Genomic DNA, 24,974 nt, shown 5'->3' on the forward strand with positions numbered 1-24,974 from the left:
AGTCACAGGCACCCAACTCCAACCCATGAGAACAGCCTTATGGGCAGCATTAGGGAAGCCACAAAGGTAGGGCTGCCCAAGGCCTGGCGTACACGCCCTTGCACCAGGACACTAGACATGGAGTCAATGATTGTTTTAGAGCATTAAGACTGAATGACTGTCCCACTAGCTTTCAGCCTTCCATGAAACCTTTTACCCAATTTTTGGGCCAATTTCTCTTTTGAGCACAGGACTGTTCACCCAGTTTCTGATGCATCATTTTATTTTGGATGTAAATGACTTGTTTTTAATTTTACAGTCTCATAGGTGAAAGGAACTTTGCCTTGAGTATCAGATGAGACTTTGAACTTTGGGTTTTGAGTTAATGCCAGAACGAGTTCAGATTTTCAGGGACAATTGGGGAAGTATTGTTGTATATTGCATTGTAAGCAAGACATAAAGGGTAGAATGATGTGGACTGGATTTGTGTTTTCTCCAAATCTTATGTTGAACTGTGATGCCCAATGTTGGAGGTGAAGTCTGCTGGGAGGTATGGTATTAAGGGCAGAGTGCTCATGAATTACTTAGTGCTATCCCTTGGTGACGAGTGAGCTATACTGAGTTCACATAAGAGCTGATTGTTTGAAAGAGCCTGGTAACACCTCCTTTTCTTCTCTTCCCCCCTATTGCCATGTGACACTACTGCTCCCCTTCACCTGCTGTCTTGACTGTAAGCTTTCTGAGGCCCTCAGCAAAAACAGATACCAGCACCACTGTGCAGCCTGCACAACCATGAGCGATATAAAAACGATGTCATTCATAAATTGCCCAGCCTCAGGTATTTCTTTACAATTCAATAATGGACTTACAGAGAAGGTATTTAATTGTGCAGCATATTAGGGGAGTGTAATCATTAAGATGGAATTATTGCCTGTATAGGTAAAGACACCAGAGCCTCTCTCTCTCTCTCTTTCTCTCTCTCTCTTTCTCTCTCTCTCCCTCCTAACCCTTCGTTCTCTTAACACACACACAGACACACACATACACCACACCACATGAAGATGTCATGTGACCAAATAGCAATATGGTGGTTGCTTTGAGCCAACAGTAGAAGCCTCAAAATAAAATCTATCTTGCCAGCATCTTTGTATTTGAATTTCCAGAATCGACGAACTGAGATAAAATTAAGGTGGCATAAGTGACCAAGTATGATCATTTTTAATCTCAGTTTGAACTGACTAAATGGAATTTGGGATGAAGAAGTGGGGTTCTGATGTTACAATTATTTCAACACTGTGAAAGCACCTTGGAATTGGGTCATGTGTAAAAGGTTGGATGGTTTTGATCTGCATAAAGAAATGTCCATATTAAGGGTCATTCTGATAGATTGAAATGAGTAGAGTGCTGTTGGAAACTGGATAAATAATAATCTTTGTTACCAAGTGGCAAAAAAAATCTCATCTAGACTATGTTGGGATATTTGGTAAATGAGAACTTGTGAGGAGTGAAATTGATTATTTAGCTGAGAACACTTTTAAGTAAAATGTTGAAGGTATGGCTTGGTTTCTTCTGAGTGATTATACTAAGAGAGAGATGAATTGAAGATAAAATTGTAGGGGGGAAACTATCCAAAACTTAAAGGCTTGGAAAATTCTCAACCTATCCATGTTGCAAAAATCAGAAAGTGTGTTTGGAAGAGAACAGTGAGTATGGGGCTATAATATCACTTGATAAAGAATTTATGGTATTATAGAAGAATAAATCCTGCAGGTTTTAAAGAACGAGGATGAAGATGAGACAAAATGGATGAATACTGTCAGATTCTTCGGATTTAAGAGGATGGAGCTACTTGGTTGCAAATGTGCACCATTCTTCCAGAGGAAAGAAAAATAAACTCTGAATTTATTTAGAAGTAATCATGACCACTACATTGATTTCAACAGAAGAGACAACCTGTGCTTAAAAACTTGAGGAACAGACCTCTTCCCAGAGCCTGGAACTTAGGAACTCCCAGTGAGCCTTGTATGTAGGGCTGCATGGGGTCTTAGGGATGGGACCTAACAGCCACTCAGGGTTTCTGCCTCTGCCTAAAGCATTGGAGTTAATTCTGCTGCTGCAATGAGCTGGGAAGGAAGAAGCTCGGCCCAGAGAAGATTGCACTTGAGCCTTAAGGCCTATGGCAATTTGTTTTGTTTGTTTTGTACTTGCTTTTCTTTCCTAGTTTCCTCTTAGAAAATGTCTATTCTATGCCTAACTCACCACTGTATTTTGAAATTAAAAAAACTTGTCCAGTGCTATGGACTGAATGTGTATGTAACCTCAAAATTAATATCATGGAATCGTAATCCTCAATGTGATGTATTTGGGGTATGAGCCATTTGAGGGATGATTAGGGGAAAATGGTGAAGCCATCGTAAATGGGATTTGTGGTCTCTGTCATGAGATGATACAATAAAATTATGGCCATCCACAAACCAGGAAGGAAGCCCTCATAGACACCTGATCGGCTGTCTTGGGCTTCCAGGCCTTCAGCACTACAAGGAATAAATATGTCTTGTTAAAGTCATGCATTTTATGACACTTTGTTAAAGCAGCCCAATAAAATAAGATATCTGGTTTTACAGGTTCAGAGCTGGAGAGAAATTTGTTTCAGAAATAATGGTACCTCAAATCTTAACCAGGCATGGTTTAGTAAATGTTTACATTATGTTTTAACCTTTAGAGTTTAGAGTTGATGATGAAATGAGTTAAGAGTTTGAGGACTCTGATCCCCAAATGATCAAATGAATTAACTGTGAATGTGTAGATGACATACATTTGGGGGATGGCCTTAACTATTCTGGGTATTTTTTGCCTACATGTGAATTGTAGGATTGCTTTTCCTATTTCTGTGAAGAATGCCATTAGTATGTTGATAGAGAATTTATCTAATCTGTAAATAACTTTGGGTAGTAGGAACATTTTAATACTATTAATTCTTCCAATCCATAAATGTGGTGTATCTGGGATGTATGTCCTATTTATGTGTGTCCACTTCATTTTCTTTTATCAATAACTTATAGTTTTCCTCTAGAAATCTTTCTCTTATTTGGTAACATTTATTCCGAGGTGTATTTTGCAGCTATTGTAAAGGAAATGTTTCACTGATTTCATTCTCAGATGTTTTGTTGTCAGCATAGAGAAATGCCACCAATTCTTGTATGTAGATGGTGAACCCTACAACTTTAATTAATTTGTTTATTATTTCTAACAGCTTTTTGAGCAGTCTTTAGTTTACTTTTTTCAATATAAGATCTTATTGTCTGCAAACAGACAATCTGATTTCCTTCATTCCAAATTTGAAGTCATTTCCTTTTTCTCTTATCTAACTACTCTGGCTAGCATTTCAGTACTATGATAAATAAAAGTGAATAAATGGGCAGCTTTGTCTCTTTCCACTTCTTAGAGGAAAGGATTCCAGTTTTTCCAGGCTTCCTGTGACGAAAGCTGTGTGTTTCCCATATATGTACTTTATTTTTGAGATATCTTTTTTATATGCCCAGATTTTGAGAATTTTTATCAGGAATGAATGTTGAATTTTATTCTATGGTTCTCTAAAATCTATTGAGTATTAACTATACAATAACACAATAATAAGCAGATCAATACAACTCAACTGAATTTCACTTAATATCATCCTAACTTCTAATATTTATTTTTTAGTATTAGAACATGCCTATTTCCATACTATGTTTGCTCACAGGTATTGGTACACCTTTTAGCTAATTTGTGGTTATTTTACTCTAGAATTAACTCAAATAATCCTTCTTATTATGAACTGAAAGTAAATATTGGCCAAATTTAGCCCAATCTTAATCTTTCCCAGACTTTGAAATATTATTGAAGACAATGAGATGGGAAAGTCAGCTTTAGCAGAGCTTCTCTGTGGTCGTTGAGGTAAAAACCCAGGGCTTATTGGCTATGACCTTGAATGTTACTGTTTTTATTTCCATGAACCACGTGCAGGCCATTCTTTAAATCTGAGAGGACTGTGCATGTTTAATAATTTTATCTCACTGCCTCTTAGTCTTGTTTTCTGCAGCTGACAACCAAAACTCTCAGCAATAGGGCCCCGTGTAAATCTCCAGCCTTTAATTATTGCAGAACTATGGTTTTACAACAGCACTGTGAGTTACCTAATGATTCTACTTTATGGCAGCAGTGCAAATGCTTAACTTCCACTAGATCATAGAGCTCAGAACGGCTAGTGTGGAAGTGTGTATGTATATGTGCATTGTTCTAGAAATTTCCAATCATTGTACATAATTGTATGTAGTAGTGAGGTCAATCTGAGCTGACAGAAGTCTCCATGGCCGTATGAGCACAGAGACAACCTCCAGTGCAGGTGCAGAGCAAGGCTGCAACAGTCAGCCTGCTGCTCCCCTGGGATTCCTCCAATTCCCCTGTTCGAAGCCTCTGCTCACTCATGGGCTGATGAGAAGAGGGAAGTCAGAGATGCAGTCTATTCTTCCTAAAGGGCTGACAGGGCACAAAGACAAAATAGATTATCCATGGAACATTCCTATAGGCCTGCACCTGTGTGCAGATACAGTGATAAGCACACAGTTCTGTACATAATACATTTTTAATGTTTTGTGGATTTATCCTCAATCATTTAAAAAAAAAGTCATCACTTTTCCCCCAATCAAAGAGAATTTAGATCAGAACCCTTATGGGAGCCCCTACTCTCCAAGATTCCCACCCTCATCTCTCCTGAAGGAAGAAGGAATACCATCTCTATTGATTTCTACTCTCAGTCTCTAGAACTAAAACCAGAAGGTTGCATACTCCCTGGGTGAGCCTTAGAGAAGACCCTGTCTGTAGGAGCAGGAGTCTCATGGCCTTGACTGGGAGGCATGGTCCTGAAATGAGATGGAGTCCCCCACGGTAAGCACACGTGGACACCCACACCAGAGGGCTCACTGCTCCTCACCACAGATGCACTCCTCTGCTGAATCCTGAGACCTGAGTCCATTCCATAGAGTAGGGCTCAGATGAGGGATGCAAACCTCCACCAGCTCCGCCCTCCTCTGGGTTGAAAAGTGGAGCACGGGGCCTGTCTCAGTGACTCCTGTGCCCCAGCATGGATACACTTTGCTCCACACTCCTCCTCCTGACTGTCCCTTCCTGTGAGTGCTGTGCTCAGAGACTTCCTCAGAAGCAAAACATCTGTTCTCTCCTTTGTGGGCTTCATCTTCTTATGCTTTCTTCACAAGGGTCTTGCCCTAGGTCACTTTGAAGGACTGGTCCTGCGCTGGTGAAACCCTCACAGATTTTCACACTGACCTGCACCTTCTCCGGGTTCTCACTCAGCACTTCTGGAATGGGTGTGGGCTGGATCCGTCAGCCCCCCAGGAAAGGCCCTGGAGTGGCTTGCGAGCATTTACTGGAATGATGGTAAATACTACAGCCCATCTCTGAAGAGCAGACTCCCCGTGTCCAAGGACACCTCCAAGAACCAAGTGGTTGCCACAATGACCAAGGCCCAGGGCACCTCCTGTACAAGAATCCAGGTTGCTTCTTAGGTGCTCCCTCCCCACCTCTGCAGAACAAGAAAGTGTGGCTGAGATGTCACTCCCTGCCAGGGCCTGTGTTTCCTGTCCTCACCAGACTCAGAGCCCCGTATGTTTTTCTATTCTTTACTATTAAATGGCATGTCTCCTGTTAGTGATTCATGTAAGGAAAGGCTGTATCCTGTTTAACAAAGATTGAGCAAGAAAGATTCCTGTTGCCTGGGCCAGATGCATCACTGATATGTCGCCACTGGTTCCTTGGGCTCACATCCTTCCAAGGGGCTGGATACCAATATCCACAATATCCATAACTTATGCCATTCTTAAACTGCAGGACATAATGTTGGAGAAGAATGTGGAGATAAGAGAGCAGGAGGAATTATTAAAATCCAGATAGCATCTTTTTTGTAGAGCAAAATTTACACTAATAAAGTAATTTTATGAAACAATAAGACAGATGGAATGTGTCTTCATCATGGAGTGTCTCACACTTGCAGTGCACAAATAAATTTCTAAAAATTGTATATGGTAGGTGTGATAGATGAGGCTGATTTCCACACAGGGAGTGATTAATGCCCATGTAAGTATAAAATCCAACATTTGGAAAGGAAAATGCCTCAACTTGACATCAGAAACCTATCTCAGTAAGTCTGAGGAGCAATGTGGAAAAGAAATGAAAAATTCAACGACACATTTCTTATAAATCCCTAGTTCATGTTTGAACGTGAAAACAGAATTGTCCACACTTTTAGGAAAGCCATTGCATGACAACGAATCACTACACTCATAGAAACATCAGTGAATCAACAGAATTTGAACTGTGAGCAGGTCAGCAATGAGGCCCTAGGAGAATCAAGGCTCTCAGGTACATTTTACAGAACCCAGAATTAAGCCACATAATCTATGTCCAAGTAATCTTTGACAAAGTTAACAAACATTTACAAAAATATACACCAGGGAAAGCCCACTCCATTCAATAAATGGTGCTGGGCAAATTGGATACCTATATGCACACGAATGAAACTGGACCCCCACCCTTAACATATAAGTAATTAACACCAAATAGATTAAAGGTTTACAGGTAAGACCTCACACGGCAAGAGTACTCAAATAAAACACCAGGACAACTCTTCTGGACATTGGCCTAGATAAATAATTTATGACTAAGATCTCTAAAGCACAAGTCAAAAACAAAAACAAAAACACAATAGACAAATGGAACTTGATTAACCTAATGAGTTTCTTCACAGTAAGAGTGAATAGACAAATTGCAGAATGATAGAAAATATTTGCATACTGTGCATCTGACAGAGTACTAATCTGCAGAATTTACAAGAAACTCAAACAACTCAACAACAACAACAGCAACAAGAACCAAACAACCCCATTAAAATGAGCAAAGGACAAGAGCAGACATTTTTCAAATAACACATAATAGATAGACAATAGATATATGAACAATGCTCAACATCATGAATCATCAGGGAAATGCAAATTAAAACTGAAGTGAAATATCAACTTACACAAGTCACAATGGCTATAATTAAAAAATCAAAAATAACAGACATTGCTGAGGAAAGAAAGTAAAGAGAACTCTTAGACACTATTGAGAGGGTGTGGATGAGTACACCCTCTATAGAAAACAGTATGGAGACGTCCCAAAACATTAGAAATAGAACTGCTCTTTATTCTAGCAATCCCACTGCTGGTTCACTACCAAAAGAGAAATAAATCATTATTTTTAAACTATACCCACACTTTTATGTTTACCACAAAACTATTCTCAATAGCATATATAACAAACTGAGTGTCCACCAACAAATGATTTTATAAGAGAATATAGCATGTGTGCACAATTTAATACTAGTCAGTCACAATAAAGAATGAAAATGTGTCTCTGCAGCAAAATGCATAGAACTGGGGGCCATTATAATTAGTGAACTAACTCAGGAACAGAAAGTCACATATCACACATTGTAACTTATTGTGGGAGGAAAATGTATACATGAGGATATGGAGAGAGAAATTATGCACAGTGGAGACTTAGAAGAATGGAAGGGTGAGAGGTGGGAGCATGATGAAAAATCACCTAATGGGTACAATGTACTTTATTCATGTGATGGGTACACTAAAGCCAAGACCACTATGTAATATTTCCATGGAATAAAGTTGCACTCACAACCCTTAAATTTATACAAACAAAGATAAAAACAATTATAACTGAAAATATAAAATTATTAGCAGTTGACCAACAATCTTGATAATTAAAGTTTAAATTATGATCAATAAATGAAATTATATCAGTTGAAATTCAGGTAATTCAAAAATCTTTTCTACTCAAGTGATTGTTAGGAAATGAATGTCAAGTTTCAGATAAGAAGATTTGCAAATCATATAACCACCTATGCAATTATAATAAGAACCCTCAAAACTCAACATTGAGAAAAAGAAGAAACCACTCATGGATAAAATAGCAAAATATATGTGCAGACATTCCATTAAAGAACATGTATAGATGACGTGTAAGCATATAAACAGCCTCTCAACAGGATTTTTCATTAGAAAAATTCAAATCAAGACAACAGTAAGATGCCGCTACACACTTTTTAGAATGGCTAAAGTTAAGAAGAAAGATGGATTACACCAATGCTAGTGAGTATACCAGGATCCTAGAATCTAAAACATTGCTATTGGGAATGCAAAATGAAACAGCTACTCAGGAAAATAATTTTTAGTTTCTTATAAAACTAAATATGCCCTTAACACATGACCTAAAAATCCCACTCCTCAATAATTGCTTCAGAGAAATACAATTTTACATTCACACAAAACCTCTATGCAAATATTCGACATTGTGTGTGTGTGTGTGTGTGTGTTAGAAACTAAAAATAACATGAATATATAAAAATTTGAATGGGTAAGAAAGTAGGAAGCATCTATAGGTTGAATGCCATCAGCACAAAAACTAACAAATGTCCGAAACACAAACCATTATAGGTGAACTCCAGACATTAAGGTAATTGAGAGAAGCCAGTCTCAAAGACCAAAGGGACACAGCTGTAAGTACCAATGCCATTCTCAGATATCAGTCTCATGGGCTGAGTTTTCTCTTTCTCTTTCCTGACCAGGCCCAGGTGTTGAGCTCCACCACTTGCAGATTGGAAATTCTATTATTGTCAACAGTGCACTAAGGTTTGAATTGCACCACAGGCTAAACCAGACAAACATGGGCTCATTTGAAGAGTGTCTGATATTTGTTCCGATCCCAGAAGAACTCCTCCAGGTCTCTCTCTCCTTGGTTTTCTCCAGCAGGCCAGCAGGCCTGCAGTTTAGCCATCGTCTCCCATGCATCCACTCATCTCTTTCCAAGGGCCTTCCTTTCACCATAGCCTCCAGTGTTTTGGAGAGCATGGTCAGGCTTTGAACACTTCCACATTCTATTGTAAATGAACTTAGGTCATTTAAGACCAGATTCAAGATTCTATTTTATGGCTAAATTCCAGTACCCCCTCTTTCCTGGGACAGAGCTCCTAAGTAAGGTTCTGCAGGTGGAGACAAAAATGAGCCATTTCCTCCCTTGGTGTAGGCTCTGGGTGCTCAGGGAAGGGTTGGGGAGAAGGTTTCCACTTTATCAGCATGCAGTTCCTGCTGGGGTGGACTCTCTGCCACAGGAGCAGGGCTGGGAACCAGGGACACAATATCCTCAGTGGTGCTGCACCCTAGGCAGAATCTCCATCCATGAGTGGGACTGTGTGGAAGGAGTGAATGCCTGGTCCTCAGTAGCTCTTGTCCAGAACTGAGCTGCAGCAGCACGTTCTGTCAGCAGGGTCAGAGGTTCAATGTCCTGGCCTGTAGAGAGCAGCATCCTCTAAAGTGGGTGCTGGCATATTTGAGAATAACAAAACCTACAAATTCAGAAGCTCTTTTGTTTTCTTTCCAGCAAATAAAATTTCTGTGCTAAGGTGAGAACACCTTAGCAACCTGTATACACCCACACTGATGTGTACAGGTGTATGACAGTTTTTTTCTGTGTAAGTAAAAATTATTGATCACTGTGATCTTCTCTCCAAGTTCACCATTTCCCTGAAGATGAGCACAGGTCCTTCTGCATGTGTTCAGACAAAAGACCCAGAGACCACCTGGTGAGGAGCTCACCTGGTTCTGGATGTTCGGTCTGTCTCCTCCCCTGTTTCCCCACAGACGGTCAGCCCACATTTCCAGGTCCTAAGAAGAGACCCCAGGTTTGTCCTGATTATATGACTCACCCAGCTTCTGATGACTCTCCTGTTACCAACATCCATGGAGGCAGATTATTTATTAAGTAATTAATTAAAATAATATCAAATACCAAAGTTGCAATTCCTCACACCAAAAGGTATGTTCATGCAATTCAGTGGAGAAGAGGGCCTTTCAGAGACAGAAAGATCAAGCTAAATTTGTCAATATATGAATGAGGACACTAGACTTGAGTGTCGTTGTCCTACCCCGTGTTACAGGTGTGATCTGTCAGGGCAGGACCAGAGTTCCTTGTGCACTCAGATGGGAGGGCTCACAGAGGTTCTCCCTGATTCCCAGGAAAGGTAAGTGCAGTAATCTTGGTGATGAGACTATTCTCCAGTGATGACCTATTGTAGAGTTTACATATGAGATTGTCACTGCAATCCCCAATCTACATCTTTTAACACGGAAGTGTACAGAGGTCAGGCCACATCCTCAGGCTCACACATTGAAGAGAATGGAGATACGCCCCACTGCTTTCTCCTAAGATCTTCCATAGATCCCAGGATTCAAAATGGCTCATAAGGGCAGCTTTCAGGTGTTTCAGTTACAATCACCCACTTCCTGGGACAGCAAGCTTCTCTCTAACCATGATGGCTAAAAATAAATCACACTCTTGATCTTTTCCACACATTCAAAGACTTTTGAAGGCAGAGCTGATTGATGTCCTCACAGACAGACTACTGCCTTTCAGAGGTGACCTTGGTATTCAAGTTCCAGCAATTCTGTGAGTTCAAGGACACCTCCATCTCTCCACTGCTTTGCACCTCACCTAAGAACAGCTTTCTCATTGGAGTGTCTTGTGTTTCCTAATGTAAATACATCACAACATTCTTTTAAATAAAGTGAAAAATATAACCCAAACTTATTCAAGAAACAAATTCCTTAGAAATTATTTTGAGACCTGGGAGTTAATGAAGAACATCTAATTGCTATTCCAACCCCTGATTGCTATTGTCAGTCTTATGAGAAAATCAGCTCCCATCACACATTACAGGCCAAATACGTAAATCAAGAGTCTTCTATTGACGATCCTGGGATCTCAGGCAAGTGATAACGACACTGTTTCAGAAGCAACCAGCAGATATGGGAGCTTGACCACGGGACCTGCTGGACACTCACATGGGACATCCAACAGTCACCTTCTCAGAGTCACCAATGGGCTGTGCTGGTGCCTGATGAGACCAGGATGAGGCAAGGCATCTGCTCAGTGTCATAGGTAGTGGCGATCCCAGAAATGATCCCAATTGTCTCCGTGCTAATCAAATGTGGTCTCACTGTGAGGAACGTTTCCTGTGGGTGCTTTCTCTTCAGTGAAAGGACCTCTGTCCACAAAATGTTTGGAAATGGAGCAGGGCATGCCTTTCCTCAAGTGGGATTAAGACTTGGACCATCAGCATCTCATTCCTGTGTGGCTGATGTGTCATTTATCCTCCCTTTCTTGTCCTGGATCAGGTCTTGAGTTATAGAATTATCTGTCTCATGAATATGCAAATAACAGGAGATCTACTGACGTAAGTATGGATATGCCCATGCCCTGAGAGCATCACCCAACAGCTGCTGAGAACACAGCTGCTCACCAGGGACTGGACCTGGAGGATCCATTTTGGCAGCAGCAACTACAGATAAAGGACCACCTTGTCCCAGGAATGAGGAGGGAACTCTTTTTAGTCAAAAATAATTTTACCCACTGCTGTGTCCTCTCCACAGCGGCCCACTCCCAGGTCCAGCTGGTGCAGTCCGGGATTGAAGTGAGAAAGCCTGAGGCCTCAGTGAAGGTTTCCTGCAAGGCTTCCGGATACACCTTCACCAGCTACAATATTCACTGGGTGTGACAGGCTCCTGGACAAGGGCTTGACTAGATGGGAGGGATCTACCCTTGCAATGGTAACACAGGCTATGCACAGAAGTTCCAGGGCAGAGTCACCATGACCAGGGACATGTCCATGAGCACAGCCTACATGGAGCTGAGCAGCCTGAGATCTAAGGACACAGCTATGTATTACTGTGCATGTCACACAGTGTGAAAGCCCACATCCTGAGAATGTCAGAAAGCCTGAGGGAGGAGGCAGCTGTACTAGGCCTGAGGAGATGACAGGGATTATTAGATTAAAGACTTTCTTAGAAAGCAAGGTGAAGTCATTGAAGTAAAAGGAAAATAGAAATGTGTATGCACTCTAATTTTTTGGGAAATTTTCTATACCACTTTTATTCTGTAAGTAAAATTCAGGGAGTGGAAAACAAATTGAATTAATAAAACTGATATAAAATTTCCTCTGAAGATATTAGTGCGGGCATAAGTTTTTGAATGAGTGTTGTAAATATTTTGGAATACAGCTGCTAGATCACATTTTAACTCTACATTTATCTCCACCTTATGAAATATCAAAATGTTTTAACATTTTCCATTTTGTGTAGTTATAATTTTAGGTTCATGCCAGCAATGCATGATAGATCTTGTTCTTCCACATCCTTATTGCCATTTGGCACTATGAGTATTGTGTATTTTAACCATTCTAATAGATTAGTAGTGGTATCCCTTTGTTGTTTAAACGCACATGTCTCTAATGAAAATTTTATGTTTAATTATTTTATATAATTGTGACACAGTGTCTGTTATGGTGTTTGGGTTATTTTTGTTTGTATTGTTGTATTGTGATCAGTTGTAAGTTTCCTTACATATCCATTATGTAAGTCACTTACCAATTTAACAAAAAATTGTTTAATGAATAGGTGTTTTGCAAGTGTATTCTCCAAGTCTATAGTTGTCTTTTTACTCCCATATCAGTGTCTGTGGTGGAAAAATATTTATATACATATATATGTCTGTATTATATACATGTATATGTATATATAATGTGTGTGTGAATTTGTGTAAACTTAGATAAAATAATTTTTTCATAAATCATGTTATTGGCATTATATCTAAAAACTAATTATGAAATCTACTAACACAGAATTTTTCTCTTATCTCTAACCTCAGGCCACAATCACAGCATAAATATTTAAATTTTTCCTATTTGATGAGAGGATTATTAATTTAAGATATTTGGAATTTTTCCAATTTTCTTTATTCAATAATCTGTTAATATCAGTATTGGCTCATGGATGGTTATTTTGTACTCTGGAGAAGATCTGATGCTACATTATCCATTTTACTGCTCAAATAACCACAGCTTTTTTCGGTGCTGTGAGCTTATTTAGTTTGGATTCTGTATTTTTACAGCATGCCCCACCCTTTGTTTTTGAATACTTCCCTATTTCCTGGTATTACAAGAAATACTAAGCTCATTATGTCTATAATATTTTTCCACACACAGAATCAGTGATTTCTCTAAGGATTGCTGGTCCCTGCTATTAAAGAATTATGATAACATACAGAGGTAAGATGTTGGATGTGTGAGTTGTTACTGTGCTGTCAGTGTTTCTAGAATCTCTAAACTAACAGGCTTAGAAAATGTGCATGTGTATATTAACCCATGTTAACGGGCCCGTCTAATCTATTTATGTATCTAAACTTCTGTAACTTTATTGCATCAAGCTTTAGAAAATACTGGTATCTACAATCTATTATGATGCCACATGGATGTTTCTAGCCTTCCTTCCTTGCCTATCCATAACCACCAACTGCAAAGTGAGGAACCCCCTCCCACCATATGCCATTCATTTAATTCATTGTACAATTTCAGAATATCTGCTTAGTGGTGTTAGAATTGTTAACTTGTACGCCTGTTGGAAGTATGTTTTTTGACTAGAGTCCAGTGTTTAAGTGCAGTTTCTTTATACTTTAGATTAACAGAACACCCTCTCTTCCAACATTATCCAGGTGAGAAACTTTATGTGCCACCCTCTTCAGTGAGGTTATTTCAAATCTGCTGTGTATTTTTTATTTGACATTCTGGTAAAAGACAAAACTGTAGATCACATAAATATATGAAGATTTTATAGAAAAGCAGAGAGAGAGGGTATGCATTAGGAGAACATGCACTGTTTACAAACAGTAAAAATTTTTTATAATCTGCAGTGGTGAACACATGACACAATTTGTTAAGTCTCACAATTTCATGATGCAAAGTGTGAATCTAAATATATACAACTTACAAAGTTATTTAGCACATCATGAACCCCAGGATAAAATGCACAGTGTATAAAAGTAAAATATCTAATGATCTTACACACTGTGGGCATGGAATTGCGTGAGATGCAGGCAGCAAAGAATGAAATAACTTTCCCCATTTGCATATAAGATGTTTACATACACAATAGACCTTTCTTTCATCAGGTTCATGTGCAACCAAGTTTCCCTCCTGACAGGCAAGTAATCCAGATGGTTTGCAACTTCCCTTAAGTGAGACAGATTTCCCTCAAAGTTCAGCTCAGTCCAGGCCCACACTGTCTCTGAATGGGCATTTACCATCAGAGAATACACACACCTGTGCCCATGTGGACATTTCCCTCAGACAAACAAACGCATCCTCATGTTGGCTCTTGCCTCAGACAAGCACAACTGTCTTCATGTGAACTCTTCTGTCAGATAAGCACACATGTCCCCACATTGACTTTTTCCTCAGACAAGCACATATATCTGACACTGAACCACTGTGTGGAATAATGAACTCAGGATAAGGTAATTAAGGACTTCAGCTCTGACAATTTGTAGAAATTGTCATTTTTAAAATTTTAAGTGAAGACTTTGCTTTATTGTAGATGACATTGGTTTACAGCTCTAATTGCACAGTCTACAGGCAGGAGTTAATTTCCTCTGGGCAAGGTTTATTTTTATTTGTTTACTGTACTTGTTGATAAACATTGATACTATAAAGATACCCTAACAAGGTCCACATAAGGAAAAAAAAAAAAGTATAATGGGCAGATCAACCCTGAAAATTCAATCCCAGGAATCCTTTGACTCTGCCTCCCTGGAATCCAGAGACAGAGATGAGATGAGCCCTCCTGAGCAGGACACTCATGTCCCCAGGGAGAAAGACATGGAAATGAGGCCCCTCCCCTGCTAATGAAAAGCAGCTCTTCACCTGTTCCTGCAGGTCCTGGTGAGGATCCCCCCACACACCTGTGCCCTTCCTTACCATGTGGTCTGTGCTGATCTGGGCTTCTCTTGTCATCACTCTCAATATTCAGGTTCCCCGTGGATCAGACTCAGCTGTGGCTGCTACACGTGGGGCTATTATCAATCTGTTGCCTCTGTGTGTGCAGAAGTCACCTGTGAAGTTAACTGGTGGAGTCAGGTAGAGAAATACTACAGACCAGGAATTCTCAGACTTTTCTGCAAAGCCTCTGGATTCACTTTCACTGAAAACAGCCTAGTCTTGGTCCAGCAGGTTCCATGACAGAGGTTGGTATGAGTGATAACATTAGTAATTCCAGTGGAAGTTCTCAATGGAATTCTCCTTGAGTACAAAGATTAACTGCCCTCAGAGTCACTCCTTTCAGAAGATTCTCTTTTAAGATGATAAACCTGAGTGCTCAGAAAACTCCGTGTATTACTGTGAGGGACACAGTGAGGGGACATCTGTGTGAGCTCAGACACAAACCTCCCTGTAGGGAGGGGACTGCATGGTAGCTGCTGCTCAGAATCACCAAGGTATGCTCAGGATACCAGGGGGTGCTCAGGACACTATGGGGTGTTCAGAACCACCAGGGGGCGCTCAGGAAACCAAGGGGCACTCAAAACCACCAGGGGGCGCTCAGGAAACCATGGGGGATTCAGAACCACTAGGGTGCACTGGGGACACCAGGGGACGTTCAGAACCACCAAGCGGTGCTCAGAAAACCAGGAGGTGCTCAGAACCACCAGGGAGCGCTCAGGACACGGTGGGGTGCTCAGGACACCAGGGGGTGCTCAGGACACGGTGGGGTGCTCAGGACACCAGGGGGCGCTCAGGACACCAAGGGGCACTGAGAATCACCAGGGGGCGCTTAGGACACCAGGGGGCTCAAAACCATTAGCGGGCGCTCAGTACACCAGGGGGAGCTCAGGACACCAGGTTGCTCAGAACTCCCAGGGGGTACTCGGGATACCAGAAGTCTCAGAAACGTGAGGGGGCACTCAAGAATACGCAGCTGTCAGGACACGAAGGGGTGCCCAGAACAACCAGGGGTCAATCAGGACACCAGGGGGCGCTCAGGACCCTCCTGAGGACATTAGGGGGCACTCAGAAACACCAGGGGGCAATCAAGACACCAGGGGGCTCTCATAACCATCAGGAGGTGCTCAGGACAGCAGGGGCTCAGAACCACCAGGGTGTGCTCAGAACCACCAGAGGGTGCTCAGGACCCCAGGGGATGCTCAGAACCACCAGAGGGCGCTTAGGACATCAAGGGAATCAGAACTACTAGGGGGCGCTCAGAGCCACCAGAGTGTGCTGAGGACACCAGGAGCCTCACTCAGGACACCAGAGGGAGCTCAGGACACCAGGGAGCACTCAGAACCACCATGGGGTGCTCAGGACTCCAGGGGGCATTCAGAACCACCAGAGGGTGCTTAGGACACAAGGAGGCTCAGAAACACTAGGAAGCACTCAGGACATAAGGGGGAGCTTAGGACATTAGGGGGTGCTGAGAACCACCAGGGTATGCTCAAAACACCAGGGAGCTCAGGACACCAAGAGGAGCTCAGGACACTAGGGAGCACTCAGAACCACCAGGGGGCGCTCAAGACCCCAGGGAACTCTCAGGACCTAGGGGTCAATCAGGACACAGGGGGCAATCAGGACACCAGGGGGATCTCAGTATCACCAGGGGGCGCTCAGGACACCAGGAAGCACTCAGAACCAGCAGGGGGCGCTCAGGACACCAGGGGACTCGGAACTACTAGGGTACGTTCAGAGCCACCAGGGTTCACTCAGAACACCAGGGGGCGCTCAGGACAACAAAAGCACTGGGGACTACTGGTAGCTCAGAACCACCAGGGGGTGCTCAACACACGAGGAGGTGCTCAGGACCCCAGGGGGAGCCCAGGCCACCAGCGAATGCTCAGAACCAGGAGGGGGCGCTCAGGACGCAGGGGGGCTTTCAGGACACCAGAGGGCACTCAGAACCACCAGGGGGCAATCAGGACACCAGGGGGCTCTCAGAACACCAGGAGGCGCTCAACCACGAGGGGGTGCTCAGAGAAACAGGTGGTTCAGAACCACCAGGGGGAGCTCAGGATCCTGGAGGGGCTGCGTTCAGGACACTAGGGGGCGCTCAGGACATCAGAGGGCTGTCAGAACCACCAGGGGGCGCTCAAGAACCTGGTGTAGGGGACGTTCAGGACACTAGGGGGCGCTCAGGACATCAGAGGGCTGTCAGAACCACCAGGGGGCGCTCAAGAACCTGGTGTAGGGGACGTTCAGGACACTAGGGGGCGCTCAGGACACCAGGGGGCACTCAGAACCACCAGGGGGCGCTCAGGACACCAGTGGGGGCTCAGAACCACCAGGGGGCCATCAGAACACCAGGCGGTGTCCAGGACACCAGGGGGCACTCAGAAAACAATGGGTCACTCAAGACCTACAGGGGGCGATCAGAAAACCTGGGCTGCCCAGGACACCAGGGGGCGCTCAGGAGAGCAGGAGACTCAGAATACCAAGTGAGCTCAGGACAGCAGGGGGCTTGCAGGACACCAGGATGTGCTCAGAAAACCAGGGGTCACTCACTCACTCACAACCACCAGGTGTACTCAGGACACCAGGGGGCGCTCAGGACACCAGGAACCACTGAGGACACCAGGGGACACTGAGGACACCAGGGGGCACTGAGGACACCAGCGCTTCCTTAGGAGGCAGTTCCACTACAGGGCCCTGGGTGGGGGCAGGGAGGGGGATTCCTTTTGGATCTTCCACTAACCTGTTGGGAGTTTTCCCGCTTCTTTTGTGCTTTCAAGAATCATTGATAGATTGTTCTCGGGTATAAAGCTCTGCTTTCTTGTATTATGTAATGTTTTTGGCTTTGGATGCTACCAGAATTTCATTGATTTTGGCTTCGGATGCTACCAGAATTACATTGTTCTGCGAGAGGACTCATTCTTGGTGTGTGTGCAGTAGTGAATGAAAGCTGCAATGTTAAGGGTGGCTTTGAAAGCTACCTTAGGGGTGGCTGAGGGCAGCTTACAGGAAATGGTCATTACTGTAGAAGGCTACTGATTTCTTTGCTTGCACATTTGCATAAACAATTATAGTTTATGCCCGAAAAACTGCATGCTTTCCTGGTCCTTTTTCTTAAATGGCTCCGCTCAAAGGCCAGTAATCTAATCATGTCATGTTTCAAAGACCACCAATCAAATTACGTCTGTTTAATGAAATACTTTGTTTAAAAAAAAAGAACATCTATTTTTTTAGAGTCAGCTTTAAATTTACATTGCTTTACAAATATTAATTTTGTAAATTTAGTCCCATAATTATCTTCAGTAATTTAAAATCTTAAAGTCATGTCATGTTAAATTAAGTAATACTAAGTTTCTCACTGTGAATTAGGGTTAATAAAAATTAGAATACTAAGATAGTATAATAAGTTTTTGGCGAAGTTTATGAAGAAAGATGAGGATATGATTTTTGCTTAAAAATATTTTGTTTTCCAGTTTACAGAGCCTTTCTACTGGTTTTAAGATAACAGCCACTGTTTATATCTAACCCTTTTTATTAAACACCTGCTGAGTTTTATTGATATTCCACAGCTAGAGTTTCAAAGTAAAAGCTCTAATATCTATTTGTTAGTGTGTGTATGTGTGCTTAGATTGTTAATATGTAAGTATATATGTTTTGTTATCTGTTATGGCTACAAGGTACAAAATTGGCTTTAAAAAAAACTATTTTTAAAGTATATAAATGAGCCCTAATGCATTTGAAGTACATGTAACTTAAATAAATATTTAATAAATAAGCTGGCTTTAAAATTATTGGTAAAATAAAATTAGAGATATTTTAACAATTATCAGCACACCTTATTATCTTAATTGATCAAGTGATTTTATATTTAAAATCACAGCTAGATATTATATGGTGTCAATTTTTTATAAAGATTATAAAATTGTAAACCCAGTTAAAACCAGAATGTTCTTTTTAATTTGACAAATAAGATGTTTAATATTGTTGTTTTAATAAAAAACAGGTAGTTATCATAAAAACAATCATTTATTTAGTCATAAGATTTACTTAGGTAAACACCTGAAATTCATGGGTTGTAACATGGATAACAGAATAAACTTTAAAGGCTGAGTATTACAGTTCTAATAAATAATCTAAGTAAGCTATTTAAAAATAAATTAGGTAAATGTAATAAAATAAACCTTTTAAATAAAGTTGTTCTACAATTTAAAAATCTAAAGTTTAATTAAATAATGGATATTAACTAAATGTTTAGGTCATTGCAAATTGTTTTAAAAATATATACTATAAGAAAATATTTTTCTAAAAAATTTCTTACAAAAATTTATTTAATTCAATGTTTAATTTTAAAACATCATAAACATAACCAGTCAATAAGAGAGATTTAAAGAAAGTTATAGACATTGAGAAGTACTTTTGGTAAGAAAGGTTAAATTAAAAAAATAATAATATGGGAAAGAATCTTGTATGGTAACTTTTTATCCTAAAATAGAAATGAGTTTATTTAAGAAAGAGTGATGTTTAGAATAAAACAATATGTTCAAGTATGCAAAAAAAAAAAAAAAACCAGTTTGTGTAAGTCAAAGAAATGTTTGTAAAAATCTAATTTATTAAAAATAACTTCAGATTATCAAGTTGACTATAATTAAAAGGGAAGTCTTTGTAGAGATCTGGCTTTCTTATAAAAATATACTAATACACTGAAGATTGATTAGAATGACAAAGTTATCTTAATATTGATTTACTCAACAAAATTACAAGATATTGTAATTTTTTAACCAAAAAGTTGAACTTTTATTGCATTTTGCCATTTTTATTTTATTCCCTTTGGTAAGTCTTGAGAAGATCTCAACATTTTCATCAACTCCTTTAACATTTTTTTTCTTACAGCAGTTAGCCTCTGAGTTAACTTCGAACTGTTGTTAACTTCTAACTGCTATTATTGCCTGATGCCAAAAATCCTTTATCTTAAAGTTCTAAATAAAATGTTCCCTTTCAATATAACATCCTGTCCTCTTGGCTTTTCTTTAAATGTCTACATTTTTATATGAAACCAAAATCTTCACTTGTAATCCAAGACACAGTCTTCCTATGTCTAATTAATTCAAATACTTTTTTCATTAGAGTTGACTAGCAGGTTATCTACATGGAGTTCCCCAGAGGGAAAAACAGTCAGACTGCAAAAGATTTTTTTTTTGCCATTTGGTAACTGGCACAAAACAAATTTTATATTTAATTCCTATGTAATTGTTATTAAGTTTTTTAACTACTTAGGAATACTGAGATTTTAAGAAAATATAAATTGATGTTATCGCATTCATGTAACTATCTGCATTACTTTTAAAGGACTTGTGCTGCTACATTACTTTTTAGACTCCTAGATCTAAAAAGGACACACAACAATTTTGGAGGCCCAGGTAGGTGGATCACCTGAAGTCAGGAGTTACAGACCAGCCTGGCCAATGTGACAAAACCCTGTCTTTACTAAAAAATACAAAAATTAGCCAGGCATGGTGGTGGGCACCTGTAATCCCAGCTACTTAGGAGCAGGGAGAATTGGTTGAACTCAGGAGGCGGAGATTGCAGTGAGCCAAGATTGCACCACTGTACTCCGGCCTGGGTGACAGAGTGAGTCTCCATCTTAGAAAAATAAATAAATAAATAAATAAAATAAAAAATAAAAAGGACAACAAGTTTTGCTAAATCTTAAAAACTGACAGCAATTAAAGCCCAATATACAGACCTGGAAGAAAATGATAATAAAAAATAATCACACTCTTAAGACACAAGGCCAGAAATTGAAACTAAAACCACTCCAGGTCCAGGGACTATTACAGAATAAGTGGATTTTTAAGATTGTAAAAGGTAATTCTGAGAGGTGAAATTACTTCAGAGTTTCTTTACAAATTAAACATTAATATTAAATGCCCATAATGCAAGGCTAGCATCTGGGCCCCTGTGCCGGATTGACAAGGATTTCTTGAAGAATTAATCTACTTTTTAATTTTAAAAACCTATAAAATTTATAAAAGATCTATGGAAATTATATTTTATGGTAAAGTAATTATAATTTAATAGATATATTTTTCAGAATTGAGAGACAGTTTTAACTTTTCTCATGCTGTTCTTATAAGGGGTTCTATTTTAGAAAATTCTTCTCTTTCAAAAAATCATTTCTTTTTGCTTTTTAAAGAAATCACAGAGTTGTCATTCGGCTAAATAAATAACTTACTTTAAAATAATCTGTAATCCCTATTCTGTAACATCAAGTGTGGTAAACTTTTGATATTTGACAAACTTCACAAAATAAAATTCTAAATTCAGTCATTTGAACTCATTATACTTTTTTTTATACTAGGCCCCCTGAAGCTGAAAACAAACATATTTAGCTTATTTGATATAATTAAATAGTACAGGAAGCAATGTCAAATTTGTAATAGTGTTTAACTTTGGACTATATTTATATAAATGTGGATTATTTAATTGGAATATAGTTATATAAAGAGTGTATGTTCCAGTATTGTATTAGATTCATGTGATTTTTATGTCTTAGTATGTTTTATCAATAGTACTTGTGATTATCATCTAACATTTTGTTTATTGCAGACATAATCAAATATTCTCCTCAATTCTGTCTTTAACCACGGCTATTGTAAAACTTCAGTCATCCACAGTTGTTGTTTTACTTTGATTCATTATAAGGTGCCTTATAATAATCTATAGAACTTTGAGGAGTACTCATAAATATATGATTGTGACAATTTTATAAATTGTGTCATTAGTATAAAGAGAAAAACTTCCATAACTGTCATGAGACCTGATGCATTTCTGGTAATTATTAATCAAATATCAAGTAGGACAGGACAAAATTGTATTTGTAACTGTAAACATCAGCCATACCACTGTGGGTGTGTGTGTGTGTGTGTGTGTGTGTGTGTGTATACATGTGTGTTTTAATTTTTGTGAGCTTTTCCTTTGAGCCATGGAGTTATCTCTGTGGAGATACTATTTGGCCTGACCTTTGAATAGAGAATTCTAAAAAAATAAGTTCTGATGTTTGTTTACTGATATTTGTCCCCAGCATGTCGAGAACTCGTTTCTCCCGAGATTTCCATGTTCATGAAAGGAAAATAAATCTTTGGGACCCCAAAAGCACTAAGCTAAAGGGAAAAGTCAAGCTGAAAACTCTTTGGGGCAAACCCACGTCCATTCTTTCCCCTTAGCTACTAAGGTTTTAAAAAATATACGTAAGTCCTTCCAAATTTGACAAGGAAAACCCTTGTGGACCAAGGGCAGACAGAGTCATTTCTCTGCTCCTGTAACTCAAATGCATATCTGATTGCTACCTTTGCTCTATTGTTTCGCTAAGCCAGACTAAGGCCTGCATGATTACTTCTGTAAATTATGCATTCAGTTAAAGGCTAATCAGAAACTCAAAAGAATGCAACCATTTCTCTCATACCTACCTATGATCTGGAAGCTCTCTCCAAAATTCAGGTTGTCCTGCCTTTCTGAACTAAATCAATGTACATCTTACATATATTTATTAATGTCTCGTGTCTTCCTAATTGAATAAAACCAAGCTCTGCCCCACCCCCTTGGGCACATATGTCAGGACTCCCTGAGGCTGTGTTGCTGGCATGTCCTTAATCTTGGAAAAATGAACTTCCTAAATCTATTGAGATTAGTCTCAGATACTCTTTGGTTTTACAGGTTTGTTTTTTGATTTCATAACTTCAATTATCTGAAATACTAAAGAAAATTGGCCAAATAGCACATTCTCTTGTTTATCTGTTTTGTTGTTGCAAAAAGAAATATATAACTTATATATAATTTATTATTTATGTACATTTCCAAGCTGAGTAGCAGATTTATTAGTAAGACCCAGAGTATTTAAAAATTCAAATGTCAATTAGCAACTTAATAGAAGAAAAAATTATTAGTAAGACCCAGAGTAATGAAAAATTCAAATATCAATTAGCAACTTTCCTGAAATGCTATCCATTATTTATAAGAAATAAACACATGCAACATAAAAGTTAAATTGTTAGTATTTCTGTTGAGAAGAATAAGTCAAATAGATAAGAGTATGTACTATTATTTTATTCTTCTTATAAATTCTAGAAAATAAAAACTAGTCTAAAGAAATATGAAAACATCAGTAGTTTTATAAAGAAATGGTAGAAAAAGAGAAGAAGAAAAACAAAAAAAATATATAAAAGAGCAAGAGGAATGCTGAGGGGAGCTGACTTGTCACCTTCTTGAAAATAGAGATTTTCTTTTTTAAGTTTACTATTGCACAGGTTAAATATGTGAATTTTATTATCTGTCAATTAAAGCTCATAAAATTTATTACAAGTAAACAACTGAAGTTTTCAACACAAAGAGATGATAGGAAGGAACAAATAAATATGTTAAATATCAGATACACGTAAAAATTTATCTGCCTGACCTCTAGTTGTCTCAATATTTTTAGGTAAATGCAGCAAAATCACACAGGTTCTCGTGACAGGAAGTGGATTCTGCAAACCACAGTAGGCAAGTTTAGCTCTGCCCTAGAGTTGGTTAAGGGCGCATTGAGGCTAGCTGTGAGGAGCATAGGCCCGGATACTAGGACTCACTCATGCCAGTTATAAGCCCTTAGACACATGCACAGCCCCTCCATGTGTGGGTTCACTTTTACATCTGTAAATGAAGAAACCACCGACTCCTAAATAGCATAATTTATACACATAGGTAAACATAATTTAAAATGTGGTAGTTGTTAAATGTTTATTACAGAACTATTTCACAATAAGACAGCATTTTCCCAAACACAATCATTGTCATCAAAATCCCCCAGGACGCTCTCATCTGCTCTGGTTCCTGCCCTCTCCTCAGGCATCCCAACCCAGAGCTTGCTATATAGTAGGAGACATGCAAATAGGGCCCTCCCTCTGCTGATGAAAAGCAGCCCAGCCCTGACCCTGCAGCTCTGGGAGAGGAGCCCCAGACTTGGGATTCCCAGGTGTTTTCATTCAGTGATCAGGACTGAACACACAGGACTCACCATGGAGTTTATGCTGAGCTGGGTTTTCCTTGTTGCTATATTAAAAGGTGATGATTCATGGAGAACTAGAGATATTGAGTATGAGTGGACATAAATGACAGAAAGAGTGGATATGTGTGGCAATTTCTGACCTTGGTGTCTCTGTGTTTGCAGGTGTCCAGTGTGAGGAGCAGCTGGTGGAGTCTGGGGGAGGCTTGGTACAGCCTGGGGCGTCCCTGAGACTCTCCTGTGCAGCCTCTGGATTCACCTTCAGTAGCTATGACATGCACTGGGTTCGCCAGGCTCCAGGGAAAGGTCTGGAGTGGGTCTCAGCTATTAGCATTGGTGGAGGCACATACTACCCAGACTCTGTGAAGGGTCGATTCACCGTCTCCAGAGACAATGCCAAGAACTCCTTGTATCTTCAAATGAACAGCCTGAGAGCTGAGGACACTGCTGTGTATTACTGTGCAAGAGACACTGTGAGGGGAAGTCAGTGTGAGCCCAGACACAAACCTCCCTGCAGGGACACTGGAGGAAATCAGCTGCAGGGGGCGCTCAGGACCCACTGATCAGAGTCAACCCCAGAGACAGGTGCACATGGAGGCTGATTTCCTGTCAGGATGTGGGACTTCATCTTTTTACTCTTTCTCTAGGGAACCTCTCTAAGTTCAGTATCCTGTGCTTACCAGTGTCATCTCTACTGGTTTTTACAATGATAATTTTAATGTAAGAACCTATTCTCATATGTACACAATGCAGACTGATGCTTACGGAGATGAAAAGTCCTCAACCATGGTCACCAGGATCAGAGTCCTGAGGAAACACAGGGGTGCCTCGTGAGTTGTCTTCAATTAGACTCAGGCCAGAAATCTCAGTGAGATTCCCTGACTAGAACAGTCTTTAGGAATTTTGATCACAGCCAATAGAGAGGCTGGGCCAGGGTCAGTATCATGTAGAACTTCAGAGGTTTCACGTCTGATCCTTCTACTGGCACTGAAGTGTGAAATCAGAATCAGCACTGATCTGGGA

General features: G+C 40.0%; 1 gene segment (V, D, J or C); it reads left to right on the top strand.

The window, feature by feature from the left end:
- LOC105532933 overlaps positions 1–24,514 on the top strand; it is a 31,288-nt gene extending 6,774 nt beyond the window's left edge. Inside the window, 1 exon segment of the V gene segment in view lies at positions 24,117–24,514. Within this exon segment, the coding sequence occupies positions 24,117–24,514 (398 nt within the window).
- Positions 24,515–24,974: the final 460 nt, after the last annotated feature.

This window comes from Mandrillus leucophaeus, unplaced genomic scaffold, assembly GCF_000951045.1.
Source record: "Mandrillus leucophaeus isolate KB7577 unplaced genomic scaffold, Mleu.le_1.0 Scaffold997, whole genome shotgun sequence".
NCBI lineage: Eukaryota > Metazoa > Chordata > Mammalia > Primates > Cercopithecidae > Mandrillus > Mandrillus leucophaeus.